The 15,384-nt window shown below is 39.8% G+C and overlaps 1 protein-coding gene and 1 long non-coding RNA gene across 2 annotated transcripts in view; one reads left to right on the forward strand and one right to left on the reverse strand.

Moving 5' to 3' along the window:
* Positions 1-8,783: 8,783 nt before the first annotated feature.
* zgc:154142 (ovochymase-2) overlaps positions 8,784-15,384 on the forward strand; it is a 31,218-nt gene continuing 24,617 nt past the window's right edge. The window contains exons 1-5 of the mRNA XM_076884837.1: positions 8,784-8,949; positions 11,979-12,109; positions 13,069-13,162; positions 14,693-14,833; positions 15,063-15,160. Of these exons, the coding sequence (XP_076740952.1) occupies positions 8,799-8,949; positions 11,979-12,109; positions 13,069-13,162; positions 14,693-14,833; positions 15,063-15,160 (615 nt within the window). The 5' untranslated portion in view covers positions 8,784-8,798. The remainder of the gene's footprint in view (positions 8,950-11,978; positions 12,110-13,068; positions 13,163-14,692; positions 14,834-15,062; positions 15,161-15,384) is intronic.
* Positions 12,022-13,984, reverse strand: LOC143418991 (uncharacterized). The gene is made up of 3 exons (XR_013098941.1): positions 13,894-13,984; positions 13,683-13,763; positions 12,022-12,101 (listed from the first exon to the last, which is right to left on the reverse strand). It is a non-coding gene; the product is annotated as an uncharacterized LOC143418991 (long non-coding RNA).

Raw genomic sequence — 15,384 nt, forward strand, 5'->3', positions numbered from 1 at the left:
AGAAACATGCATGTCTTCTGTCACTGTGCTTTTACCAAGTTTACATGTGGAGTTGGTCCTCGGTGGCTGAATGTATTGAGTATTAGTTTCCCTTTAGCTTCCCTGTATTGATCAATAAGCTTATCTCTTTCACTGACAAGGTATTTAATGCTTGAATATTCAAAAATAAAATGTTGTGGGTTCAGACAGGCAAATTTTAAAACCAGTACTTGCTGTAGCATAAATTCTACACTTTTTGTGTGAAAGAAGGTTTTAAAGAAACAACAACTACAGCATGACTCAGAGTAAAATAAATAAATGAGCATAGAGTGATATATACTATTTTAATCTGAGGACGACTTCGGATGCTGCATAAAAACCTGCTAAAGTCAGAGACACAAAGCCAGCCGGCGTAAGAAGACGCAGCAGTGACTAACTGTTTCCTTTTTTTTCAAAGAGGGACCTGATGTTGAAGTTTTAAAATAAAGAGGTTGAAATCAGAAGGTGTTAAAAGTGTACTCGCGGGAAATGACAAATTTCCTTTGCCTAGCTATCTCAATTTTTTTTAATCTTTGAATGGATATAAACATGCAGTAATACATCCGCAGCAGTGAAGTGTCCACCTTTGATGCTGCGGAAAATATACGCTCGCCACTTCAGGGCCTCGGCTTGTTGCGGCCTGAAGTCTGAGTCAAAGCACAGATTTAAAAGAGATTGTTTTGAGAAGAACTCTTAATGTGAAAACTGATTTTTATCTGCATTTACCTGAAAAAGAAACCGCTTTATTACGAGCAGCTGAAACGTCAGGTCAGTGGCAGGATAATTTTACCGTTTTTGAAGAAACAGAGAGAAAACAGACCTGCGGGACACAAACAGATCTGACTGTTATCGGCTGATTTTTAAAACGTATAGCGACTCAAAGGGAGTCATTTCTGGAAAGTAAAATATTTGAATAGTTTAAATTGCCCAAGGGCAGGCTTTGGGGTCAAGGGAAGTCACTTTGTTGCTTTTAACTCCTAAAATCTGATCATTTTAGGGCTGCAGGGCCTTGAACCAGTTTGTACTTTCATCTAAAGGTTTTGCAGCTGTTTTGACTCAGTTAAAAAAAACAAAAAACTCACGCTTTGGTAGCAGATTAATCATTTAGGTCCCAGAAAACATGGCAAACATTGGCTATTTTCAGCTTCTGAAATGTAAAAATTCAGTTCAGGGTCACATGGGGGTTGAACACCAACAAGCTGTCACGGGGCAAGACGTGTTTTCCTAAAACTTGGGCTAATGTTTGGACAAAACGATTCATCTGCTTCAGGTTCCAAGAATTTTTATTTTTTCTTTATTTGCTAATATTGCACATTGGATGATGGAGTGCCGAATGCGCATAATTGCAGAGATCTCTGTGTATGATTTGCCTGCACACCTAACTGAACCAGCTCTGTCCTTTGTGTGTTCTCCAGCCTTTTCTTTCCAAGGCCCTTTCTAAAACACTTCAGAGTGAATTTACTGTCTTGAGTGGCGTAACACTGATTTCAGGCGACTGCTCTTACTTTCTTAACAAGCACGTCTCTACATATTAACGTCAGGGCGTGATAACAAGAACGAAAAAGTCCTCTATGCCCGTTGTGCTGTGAAATGTCACAACCTGTAAAGAACAGCGCAGTGTATATCTGTCCCACCCAATACCTGACTGGATTTTGTGAAACCAAAGCTCTTTCCACAAAAAACAAAAACAGGAAATCTGTTTTCGTCTTCTGCTACAGCGCTGACTGAAAGGTGTCAAACCAAACTGTAACATCGTTTCAGATTCCAAGTTCAGTCTCAGGCAGTTGATGCTTTCTCTCTCCTTTCCATCAAGTTCAGTTTCACACTCTTACATTTCTGTAGGCCTGGTCACCAGCCTTAATTCGTATTCTTTCACCCCGGCTTTAATTAGCCACGTTTCAATTTTTAATAACCCCCTACTCACTGTGTCATTATGACCGGTTCCTATTTGGAAGTGCAGATTAGATTTGGCCACAGGCGGTGGGTAACACTGGGAAAGATTTACAATGACAAGGAGCACGGGGAGAGATTTCAAAGTGATACCACCCGCTGCTGCAACTAAAAGAGGACAGAGTTTAGCATGCCTTCAGTGTTCACCTGTTTGGCTGCACTTGTTGTGACCTCCGTGGGTGTTTTAATGAAATGTGGCCTTTTTCCTGGTTTTAAACATGTTAATAATTCTCTTTTAAATACCAAATAATAAACATGATGAACACTGAAGCTCTGTTTACTACAGAAAGTAGGACTCTCAACAGTTCTGACTAAACACAACCAAAATCCTCAGAAAATATTTTTTTTCATCAACAACTGATGACTCATCACAAAAGATTAAGCTACATCAAAGGATGCTTAAGCTCATAATATCTGTTAGTTACATTCATTGGTGTTCTAGATCTTTTCTAGAGAAATATATACTCTCACCAGCAGTGTTGGTCAAGTTACTTGAAAAAAGTAATCAGTAACTAATTACGATTACTCCCCCAAAAAAGTAATCCCGTTACTTTACTGATTACTTATTTTCAAAAGTAATTAATTACTTAGTTACTTAGTTACTTTTTAAAAACACGATTTACAACCTGAAGAGGTGATAAAGCGATAGATCTTTCAGCCCAATTCTGCTTTTTCTGCATAATCCATCATACAAAATGTAATCAAATGGAAAAGTCTCTTTTTAAAACTTGTTTTATTAGTTTTAACCTTTTAACTTTATGCATCAAGCAAAAATTTAATTATATGCAACATTCTCTGACTGGAAGAAATTTGTTTAACATTTAAACTTATTTTCTGCACATTCCAGCACATAAAATAAAATATTTTTTGTGTGTTTAAACTCACTCTTTCAAATAGATGCAAGTAGAACACATCAAAGACTCAGCGGTCCTGTTGCTCTATTTTCACCTGTAAAGCAGGAGCGGGGTAGGCGGAGGTTTACCCTGGTGCAGGTGTGCCGCAGCGGTCAGTGGAAGAATCCGCGAGTTTCTCTGTGAGTTTCCCATTACGTCGTAGCGCTCTCGGTGCTTGCTTGGAAGTTTAGGGGTTTTTTTCGCTGTAAAAAGAAGTTTTCTTCCCACGCACAACGGACACTAATGTTTTTGTCACTTTTTATGGAATCAAACTCAAAGTAAGGTCAGTACTTCCACGTTTTAAACGCTGCACGCTCATACTCTCTCCCGCACTCGATATATGATGCACTGTTGATCTGTACACAGCTGTTGTCATGAACGTCGCACTCGCTTACGTCACTGTCATGAGACATTCTTGCAAAAAAATCACGGTTTTAGTAACGCAGTAACGCAGCGTTCCTACGGGAAAGTAACGGCAATCTAATTACCGTTTTTGCAATAGTAATCCCTTACTTTACTCGTTACCAGAAAAAAGTAATCAGATTACAGTAACGGGTTACAAGTAACGCGTTACTGCCCATCTCTGCTCACCAGTCACTTTACTAGGCACATCTTGTTAGTACTGGGCTGGACCCACTGTTGCCTTCAGAGCTCCTTTAATCATTTGTGACAAGGATTCAACAAAGTGTTGGAAATATTCCTCAGATTTCGGTCCATGTTGACATGATGGCATCACACAGCTGTTGCAGATTTGTTGGCTGCACATTAATGATGTGAACCTCCTGTTCCACCACATCCCAAAGGTGCTCTGTTGGACTGAGATCTCATGACTGTGGACTCACTGTGATGTTCAAGAAACCAGTCTGAGATTATTTGAGCTTTGTTTGGGATCTGGTATCCTGCTGGTCATAAAGGGATGGACATGGTCAGCAAAAACTCAAAGGCTGTGGTCTCATGGTCCTGGGCCTTCAACTCAGTTTTTGTGTTTATGTTCTAAGATCTATATTGGTGTCTCTTGAGCTCAGTCTTCTCTATTCTCATCTCTGCGTCTTTCAGCCTTCCCAGTCATGTACCCATGTCTGCACTAACAGCATTAACGCTGATTATTAATTCAGTCCTGCGTTTTTGGGTCCACAGCTCTGCCTGTCACACACCTAAACCTGTGGATATGACAAAGGTGCATAAATGATGCTCATTTACTCCAAAGTGTGCAAAGAAAATATCCTCCACACCCTTACACCACCAGCAGCTAGCTTGGACCGATGAAATGAGGCAGGATGGATTTCATGCTTTTTTCCAATCATCTATTGTCTAGTTTTGGTCCACGTGAACTGTAGCCTTAGTTTCCTTAGCTGACGTGAGTGAATCCTGTTGTGGTCTTCTGCTGCCGTAGTTGGATGTATGCAGAGATGCTCTTCTGTAAACATCGGTTGTAATGAGTAGTTATTTGAGTTACTGTTGCCTTCCTGTAAGCTCAAAGCAGTTTACCATTTTCCTCTGACCTGTGGCACCAACAAGGCATTTTCAGTCAGTGTATAGAGAATAAAGAACGCTCTGTTTACAACCCAGAGATGACATAAGCAGTTTATGAAATACTCGGACCAGTTCATGTGGCATCAACAACTATGACAACTATGGTGGTCAGTTTGAAGTTCAACAGGTCTTGACCATGTCTACATGCCTAAATGCTTCTGCTGTGTGATTAGCTGATTAGGTATTGGCATTAATGAGTATTTGTAAGAGGAGTCTGGTGATGTGTATCTGCCATTCTGTCATCATGTGTGTCATGAAGTGCAAAGTCGGACCACATTTTCACAGACTGCATAACATCTAACAAAGTGCTGGTAGAAACACTGGTGATTAAGGCGACAGCACAGCCCTAACGCACAGCTTGGTAGCGAAATAATAATCTCTCAAGTGTTACCACTTAACGAGGAAACTCCCAGGCTGTGTCATAAGCTAAAATTAAAGACTGGTAGTCCATGAGAAGAAGGAGTCCCTCTGTTACAGCCCTAGGGTCTAACCTGATTCCTGCTGAGACTCTGAAACTAGTGTGGCTGAGTTGACGAGCTGAAACCGTGACACAATGTTTCAAGGAGGAGAAAAAAAGTGGCATTTCAGTGTGCAGTGAAACATTTACCAGTTTGTTACTTATAAAAAGGCAAATCATTCACACTAGTCTATGCTGAAGAGAATGCACACATTTATGGAAATGAATTGTGCATAAAGTAATTAACCTTCAGCTGCTCTGTTTTTGCTGCACTTGGATAATTAATAGCAGTCTAGAAGTCTCAGTGTTTGAAGGAACTTTGAAATACCAAATGAGATGTTCTTGAGTGGAGATCTTGCCTGACTTAGTCCTATTTGGATGCCACTGAACGTGTGTGTTTTTTAATCACTTCAAAGTGTAAACACCGCCATACGCAACAGCATCCTTGGATTCTGGAAGAAATCGAGGGCAGCGGCAGCAGCAGCATCATTTTGGAGCTATAATTGAAGTCCAAGATAAGTTGCAGTGGTATTGGGATTTGAGATCTGCTCACGGTGACCCAGTTAGCTTCATAAACACACAAGAGTCTCCTGTTCATATAGAAACTCTTACAGGAGCCCCGTGAAAGAAGCCATTACTATTATCCAGACCATCACAGGGATAAAATATGTCCTCGTCATCATTTGTGGGACATTAGATGTGCTCTTATCTTGGGGATGAGCGCTAATAATATTTACAGATCATATTTAGAGATTGTGGAGTGAGTAATTAGTGGTGGCTGCTGATCACAGAGAATTTGTGACAAATTCATCTCCTTTCCTTTATTATTGAGACAATATCCTTAAAATAACGTCAGAAACACCAGAGCTGTGACGCACCATTAGCGAGTGTGTGAAAACAGCTCGTGTATATATATATTCAGACGTGTGAATGCATTGAAATGTTTTGATCAGGTGAATTCAGGCGTTTGAATACGTAGAAAACAGGAGATCTGTAGCTGTGCACAAAAACTTATATGGAAAAGATTTGCAGAAGTAATTGATCATATCTGAGAACACAGAGAAGATGTGTATCTAACTTAGATCCTGTATCTAACTTAAATGATAGTTTGCAGTGCAACGATTGCCATCACTCTCCACTAACACTGCTGCTGTGTTTCCAGTAACTTAACTGCAAAGCTTTGCTGTGAAACTACTAACCTTTGTGCAAATCTTCTTTATGCACTCACATATTGAAAATTATTCATGCAAATCTTTTTCACTTGTTCACCAAATATCATATACAGTTACAGATCTAGTCAGAGCCAAAAAAGCATCTATTTGCTTCCTTTTTTTCAAAAATATTCAAACACTTACTCAAACATATTTGTACACTTACACTTTTCAGTATATTCATCGTTTGTTTGGGGTTTTTTTTACACATGCCGGTTTGATGATAAACAGCTACAGTACTTATGACCTTATTTTGCTTCCATTCTTCCTGGAAAGTTTGCCTGACTATCTCCATTTTCAGCCGTTTCCATTCAGTTTTTCGCCGCCAACTTTCATCTCCGTGTCTCTCTTTGTCACTGTGCCCACCCCCTTTCAACTCCAGCTCCCCATTTCCCCTCTCTCCCTTTCTCGCTGCAACGATGATATCATAATGAAGCATATAAGCCAGTAACAGTGCAGTAATTAAAGCTTCTGCTGGCTTCCTCTGCTCAGAATATTTCCCATGAAAATGGTCTCCCCCGCCCTTATTTATCCTCGTATTGTATTATCCAGATAGCTGGAAGTGAGGCTTGTCCTCCCGATGGCTGATCGGATCCCAGTGGAATACGTGGCCTACATTTATCTGCGGTACAGTGTTGGCCTGCACGTGTGATCGAACAATCCATGTTTCCTGTGCCTCTTTCTTTAAACTTCGCTGTTCTGTATCTGCACCCCGTCCTTCGCCTGTCTTCTCTGCATATGTTTGGATGCATTTCAGACCTCATCATTGATTGCTTACTATTCAGCTCACAAGCTCATGCACTGGTAACCTTTCAACAGTGCATATACTGTATGTGCAGAAAGGGGAAGAGGAAAAAAAAAAGAAAATACATGCACACATACTAAGTCATTCACACAAAGGTCACCTTTCCTGGCTTCATTATGGCTGACAGATGTGCCCATAAATAATCAGTCTCCTGGTGGAACCAGAAGATCCAAAACAAATACTGATAAAGATGAAGCACAGAGAGCGGCACCGGTGCCGGAATCATGCATGCACAGTGTCATTAATTACTGATAGTTTCATCAGCAATAGGTTTCTGACACTGCAGCAAAATCATCATTCTGCCTAAAGAATGATATTTTTTTTACCCCCATTTTCTTCTGCATCCCCAGGGAGAGATAAGCAGCTTTTGTCACACCGTTGCCTTTTGTAAAATAGAAGGAAAGTCCTTATCTCGAGAGAAAATGAAGTGTTAAAGGGGACCAGCGGACAGATTGATTCAGATTCAAATACGGTCAGACTGAATTTAGGAGATGATTTCGATAAAAACCCAATCGAGCGTCTTTGTATGCATGGAGATTCAGGCCAAAATGAAGATCCCCATTGTGAAACTTATTACCTCTAACCTCGGTGCTTTTGTTACAGCACGGCCCCTGTCACTCTGCGCTCTCTGCACCTCCGCAAAGGAAGTTAATCCCATTGTCTGCTTTACCTCAAGCAGTGGAGAAATTAACTCTTTTAGGTCTGTGAAAGCAAAGTTTTGGATGGACAAAACAGTCACCATTTGGAAGAGTTTCAGTTTATGTCTGGATCAAGGCCAGTTTATCAAATGCATTTATTGGGCCTCTAGCTGTGCCATTATTTCTACCAGGATTGTGGCGTAGGAATATCCGTTCAATTTAACAGACAATAGTCTGAACATCTGTGTTTCCCAGGGACAAATTTTATAGATTTTGATGGCCTTTTTTAGTGCCACCAAGAGTGAAATATCTTAACAACTAGGCGCATTACAATGGAAGTTTATAATAAAAACTAAATGTCCCCTCACGATCCATTTTAATAACTTTGCAGATCTTCTGTCACTAACAACACATCGACTACGACTCTCTTTCGTTCCTGAAATGTCTCACCGATCATGAGAGACACCTGTGGATCTAAAAACTGGTCAGATGGCACTTTTTTTGGAAAACTTTGATGTGTTGACTTTTCATCTGGTTTTATAATCAAAACTATTAAGAAAAAACGTTTATCAAGTTCCTTAAAAAGAAAACTAACATTCAGAACAGAGGAGATTTCCATCACCCTTGGTTGTCCTTTGTTTAGTGCTTATTAGCACATGCATGCTAACACCAAACCAAGAGCGTGAACATGGTACATATTACTGCAAAATGTGTTATCGTGCTAATGTGAGCATTTAGCAGATGCACAGCAAAAGGAGTCCAGCAAAGCCTTACCAGTGTCCAACGTGGTAGCTGTACAGCTCTGATAGCCTCTGCTTCAAGGTTTATTGCTGATTAAAATCTGTTGACAAGCAGGGAATTACATGCTGAGTGTAGTGTGTGGAAGAGCTATAAATTAAACATGCAAGATAATGAATTTTCCTCATGAGAACTCCAGCTTTTTGATTGTGATGACCAACTAAAATAAAACAATCCTTGCATGCATGTAAATTTCCTTCTTTTTGTCAGAGGTTTTGCCTTTTATCAACTATATCAGTGTTTTTTAAAGATGGAGTCCTAATGACCTGTTGATTGGGGAAGCAGCCACCTCAGTACTCATTAACTTTCTGTTACTGTATTATGTGATACAAATTTATGGCTCTAACATATCTATAGGGCTGGTGTGCTGCAATACCACATCTGACTGAGCTCAAGGTCCATCTGTGGTGTTAAAGTTTAGTTATGGTCCTCAATGTGTGGCCAATAAAGGGGTGAATTGTTGGACGAGGCACCGTCTCCTGCACTGCGAGGAAAATGGATGTGGAGAAGGGTCACAGACGTTCCCGGGGTATGAGCACCCTGGAAATATGTCTGATATTTATCTTCGTAGCAATGACCGGCGCCTGCATCGGCCTTGTGGTCATCTACTTCGTTGACAAAGCTGACTCTGAAACAGAAGGTGAGTGTTTACACCTGCTGAAACACACCGTGCTCCCTTTTAATATCAGCATTTCCCTGAGGTACTTCAAAACGAGAAGCAATATTGTGCTGAGGATTTTCTCAAACCTCTTATATACTTGATTATGTTCTTCTAAAATAAAAATCATAAATCATTTTATTTAACTTAGTCCTTATTTATGATGTAAATTCCAACATTTTTTAGGCAAATTTTGATATTCACAAGTTTGGTGTGCTGACCATGAACATGTGTGTGAACATGTTGCATCTCGTAGCTCCTCGTGGAGATTTTGCAGAGATTGCTGATACATAATAACATATCTTTATTGCTGGTAAATAACTGGTCAATGATTGTTCAGTTGTTGATTTGAACAAAGCCAGTATACAGAGACATGCCAAAGTGAATGTACTGAGCTAAAATTCTCAAAGCATCTAAAATATCTGAAGTAATTATTGCAAAGTACAAAAATAACCAACATGCATCATCATAATAATGATTTGATTGCATCTGCTGTGTGTTAAATGGACTGATTCTAATATAGCACTTTCCTGCTTGGGCATTCTGCACCTACGTGCTTTCTACCCAACATTGCTTCTCTAACGAACACACTGAGAGCAACTCAAGGTTCTGTATTTGCCTAAAGATACTTCAGCTACTTCACAGGCAGTAACTGTCATGACGTCACCCATTGGGTTTGGACTAATGCTGTTTTTGGAATTTCCTTTTAGGGTACAGCTACATTCAATTTTTAGCCAATAATAATTGGTTAGCTAGCTGCATTCATAAATTGCATGGGCACAATGTAAGAGATGCTCATATCATCTAAACACAACAGACTGTACCATACAACAAACCATGATGTTAGTCAGAAAATCCATTAAGATGCTCCAAAATACTTTAACCCCACACACACACACACACACACACACACACACACACACACACACACACACACACACACACACACACACACACACACCTGTGAATCAACACAGCCAGGCCTCTAACTCCAGTATATAAGTAGATGACTTACAAGAAAAAAAATTCACCCTACTCAGAGTTGTTATAAGTATCCATAGAGACCAAAACTGTTTTTTATACCAGGCTGTAAATATATATTCTTAATTCTAAAAAGTCAGACATTTTAAAATGATGGACTAACTCAAGAAGCACAGAGAGGAAGTGGAGCTCCAAACACTTTGGTGTTGGCTTAATTTTTCAACTCTGGAAGTTGCACCTTGGCCCAGACTGAAAAGTATCTCAGCAGCTATTATATTATAAACTGTAAAAATATTATTAATAAAGTTTTTTTCCCCTTTTTTTTTATATAAACATGCGTATAAAACATTTTTAAAGCCATTAAATTATTTGTTTTTTACAAATACCTTAAGAACTAATCTCACGCTTAACTGTACTGAAACGTAAACATGCAAACAGAGTAAAACCTTCAGTTGTGACCAAGTTAACATGCTGAGATCAGCATTTAGGGCAAAGTACAGTCTCACAGTGCAGAAGGGCTGGCTGTAAGACTTCCACGGCCTTTTCTGTAGCAAATACCGGAGCAGGAAACAGACTCAAGGCAACAGAAAATGTAAGACCAGTGCTAATAAATTGCTGTTATGGAAATAAAGGTAAGAAAAGCCTACATGAGTTTTTGCTGATGTGAAAAAGTAAACAAGTCATGCAATGGTTTTTACAGGGGCTTTTACTTTCTGATCCCTAAGAAATTAAGCCACACACAAGAAAAGGTGCACAAACAGGAGCTCTCTGTATCGTAAAATGACTGTGTTTAATTTTATTGCATGCATCATCACCACTGCAGCGGTCCTTACTATAATACCATCCACAGACACCATCTCCTCTATTTTTCCAGAGCTCCAGTTTAGCAAAACAATCACTCATTCTGGCCTTAAGCGTGAAAAAAGAAATTCAATAGATGAAAATGGCTGCTTTGTGAAAGCAGACACATTTAAGCTGACTTGTTTTGTCTTTGGAGAATGAACCCTGAATTGTTTGTTGAGATGCGTAAAGTGGTGATTATCAGCAGAAACAAATTGATTCTTACGTTACTCATCAGTTGGTGCTTCGCTCCTGAAAAACAGCTGTCAAATAAGAGTGCTGCACATTTGACTCTTTGATCAGGAATTACTGTATGATTATTATTATTTTCCCCTGGTCTTCATCACTTTAACAAATACGTAAATCTCATGAAAAAACTCTGTTACAGATGAGTGTTTCTTTTGCACCACAGAAAAAAAGACGCCGTGACCGAAGCTTCTCTGGCAACAGGCACAACACACAACACTGTGGATGCCACACAGTGTCATCAATGCTGTCACCAAGGCTTCGACTTTAAAATCACATGCCTTTATAGTGTTTTTTAATAAAAAGAAATTCAAGTGTTTAAGTGTTTGCGCGATCATAAATGGTCATGCCTTTACTGACAACACACTTCAGTCAGCGTGTTGTAAAAATGACTGTCATATCATTTTATTTATAACCAAATACCTGAAAAATAACTTATTCCAGTCCACCTCAGTCATCAAAACACAGAGACGATGACACTTACAAACTATTAAGCTGAGCAACAAATTAACTGAAACCTGTTTAATCTAAAGGAGGATTGAATAAAGAAACGGGATTCAGAGTCAAGAAGTGAAAACCCCAAATCCCTGGGTATAAACCCCACAGTCTTTAAGGAAGGATAATTGCTTTAGCAGGTTCCTGGTTTGCACTGGGTATAAGAGCACAGCAATCAGCTGTCGCAGTCAGCTCAAAGGCTCCTAATGCTGCAATCTACAAATGAATCCAGGAGCTACAGAGTGCACAGGAAGAGCGTTTTTTTGTTATTGTACAGTGACTGTTGTTGTGATTTGCCTCCATATGAATAAAAATGAAGTGAATAGAATTGAACGGTGTTTTGTTAATTGATGAAGGGTGGCTGTATTTCAAATGGAGATCATGTTGCCATGATTTTAAAAAAAAAAGAAGAAAAAAAAAAGATGGCTGAGCTTAACCATCTGATGTATTTCCAGGGCTGACCTTAGGGTGTGGGGCTCCTCAAGAGCTGTCTGGAGAGTCGGGCACCTTCACCAGCTCAAACTACCCCAGCAGCTACGACAGTGGCCAAAGCTGCGCTTGGCACATCACCGTGGACCCTGAGAAGGTGACAAGAATCATCATTAGAGCGCTTCCGATCTTCAGCCTCTCTTTAAATTATATCACCAGTAAAATTAGAAAGAAAATTTAATTATGCACTAAGAAAAGTTGAAAAACAAAGAACAAACTCCAACAAGAGTTTTTATCTAAAAATTTTAATCAGTTTTATCTTAACATCTGTAATCCTTTTAATTTACATATTCAAGAAATTACAGTGGCTTATTATGATCAGGTTCAAGCAAAGCAGAGGTGAGTTTTCTCTGTAATAGTGGCTCAGAAAACTCCACAACGCTTCTCTTGAGATGATTTCACGGTTGGTCTTGGTTTTGTAACTCCATCCATAAAAAGGCTTTATCAGAAGTTTTTTTTTTAAAAAAATAAATAAATTATTATAGTTTAAAGGGAAAAAATTTCCAGGCTTCTAAGTGTCTGAAATGATTTTCCTGTGAACACCAGTTTCAGCACAGTCACATTATCTCTCTTTTTAGTTCAGATCAAAACCATTTACTCGTGTCTCTATTTCACAGTCTTTAACGGTGCTTCTGTCTGCTGTCTGATCAGCAGAGTTTGTCACATTACTGTTATGGAAACTGTCTTATGTGAGGCCAAGCAGTAGAGGACAGCTGGGATGAGTGCGGTGGCAGCGGTGTGGACAGATGGCTGCCTTGTCTCCTTCATTCTCCTCAGCTTTCCTTCTCAGACCCAGAGGACAAAACAAATCTTTGATCCTTCTTTCTCTGGCAGCATGGCTGCCCTCCTGCATGCCCGACACAGTGGCTGTTATCTATACGCATCTCTATTTCTCTGTATTTGAACACATAAGCGAACATAAAACCTGCTCTCGTACGCGTGCACACGTGCACATTCAGAATTCACACCGAGCTCTCACGCTCGCCTATCTCTTCAGCAGCGCCTTCTCAGATTCAAAATAGAAAGATGAAACACCTCTGCGTGTTTGTGTTGCAGGTGATCCATTTGTGGTTTGAGGAGTTTGCCTTGGAGGACACCCAGCTCTGCACAGCAGACTTTATCACACTGCAAGACTCAGTGGGAATCATCGGTAAATATCACACATAAATTCCAGCCTTCCGGCAGGGTGGGGGATAGGAAATTATTTTTAAAAGATGGTGTTCAGTTTCTGGACAGATGGGCATCTGCCCTTTCAAGGCTAAGGGTTTCATCTCTCCACGGGCAGACTCAGCTAGTGAGCTACACACGGTCACGCTGGTTCAGTGCACATTACTCAGCACTAACTCCAACACTGTTTTTAACCACACAGCAGAGTTTATGGGGAAGGAATAATATCATGAACTTGGATTTGGTGTTGCCAGACTAGGGCACAGATTTAAAGAATGGGACTATATTTGGGAAATTAGGTGGACAGGTTGACAGATGAGTTCAGGCAGGAGTCTCTGTGGACTGTGATGTTTGCAGATGACATTGTGATCTGCAATAAGTCCAGGAAGCAGATGGAAGAGAGGAAGTGCGCACTGGAGAGACATAAGCACGACTGAATACATGTGTTTGAATGAGAAGGAGACAGGAGGAGCTGCCAGGCAGGAGGAAAGAGGGAAACTCACAGGGTTTGTGAGACAGTTGTGAGACAGAGGAGGATGCTAGGTGTGTCTCGGGAGAGATGGAGGCCTCCCTAAAGGGAGCAGCTGAAAGACAAAGAAGAAGAAGTGAAGTAAAAGAGTAAAGTCAAATATATTTGGCCTTAGGGGAAATTCTGTATTTCATATATATATATTGACTTTAAAAAAAAGTAAAATACATGAAAAAAGATCAAACCTGATGAGGCTGCAAATTGTAAAACCATTTCATCATACAAAGAGTTCAAAGAGGTCTGTAAATGCCACCTCTGTGAAAAAAGGAGATAAACATATCAAGTGAAAGCACTCAGAGATAAGTGCCACGGATAATTTGATCTGATAATCAAACTCTGGCGCTTCTAAACTTGCTAAATGCAACACTGAAAATATTCCAAAATATGATTAATTTGCAAACTACAATTTGTCAAGAAAAAATATGAAAAAATATAGAAATAAAATGCAAAGCTTATTCAAATCAGTGTCCATTGTTCTACTGTAAGTCTTTAACACTACAATAAAGCCCTCATTTATTACATACATATTACATAACTCAATGTCATTTGTTGTGATAAACTGATGCGAAATAAACAGCTTTAAGTTCAGTTCAGTTCAGTTTATTTCAAACATGTGCCTTCACAATCATTACAAAATATCATTTTTATTATTTGTTTAAAAAGGAGTAGGCAGTATATACTTATTTGTCCCTACCCCCTCAAGTCATTCTAATCTGACATCATAATTGTTAATAAGTGCTATTTGTACCTCCCTCTGACACATGCATGTAAAAGACTTTTGATCACTCCAGCACGGCACATAAAAGAGACACTCGGACTGAAAGCAATGACTTACCCTTTTTGTGGTCATTCAGTTTTTTTCCCCTTTTTTGTTCACTGTGTGGTCTTGTTGTGCTTGTTTGTGATCATTGTAACTTTAGAGCTGTCTATTACCAGTTGGACAACCCCTATAATAAACCAGCTTCTTATCTGTGATATTTGTAGGTAAATACTGTGGCTACAATAAACCGAACCCAGTGGTGTCGCTGACAAACCAGCTGACGGTCTACTTTGACACCAATGACAGAAAAACAGACCGAGGCTTCAAGGCTCATTACAAAGCTGTGGCTCCACAGCTCACATCAGGTAAGACTATAAGAAATGACTTCATCGAGGAAATAAGCCTGACATAACGTTGGATCTCTGTCTTACGTTACACGATTGACCTGGAAGGCGAATGTTGTAGGGATGGGTGCAAGGTGAGACGAGGGGTAATAGATGGTCAATCAAAACTGGGGTGGGTAGGTGGAGGGGTGTGCTGTGGGTATCCTTGCGCTATCTGTGGAAATGAAGTGCCCTTCATCCCTGCTGCCAGAAATAGCCGGAGCCGGAGGCTTTCTCCAAGGTGATCAGGGGAATCTGATGACGCCCGGCTTCCCAGAACAAAACTACCCAAACGGAGCGCTATACCAGGTAGAGCCACACACATGAACTAAAACACACAAACACCAGCTCAGATCCAACAGCATTTCATTAAGACTGGAACTATGCATCTGAATACTACTACTACTACTACTACTACTACTACTACTAATAATAATAATAATAATAATAATAATAATAATAATGTAATTTATATTGTACCATTAAAAAAAGTTAAAAATCTAATGCATCGTCACAGGACAAGACAGGAAACA

Source organism: Maylandia zebra, linkage group LG6, assembly GCF_041146795.1.
Source record: "Maylandia zebra isolate NMK-2024a linkage group LG6, Mzebra_GT3a, whole genome shotgun sequence".
Taxonomy (NCBI): Eukaryota; Metazoa; Chordata; class Actinopteri; order Cichliformes; family Cichlidae; genus Maylandia; species Maylandia zebra.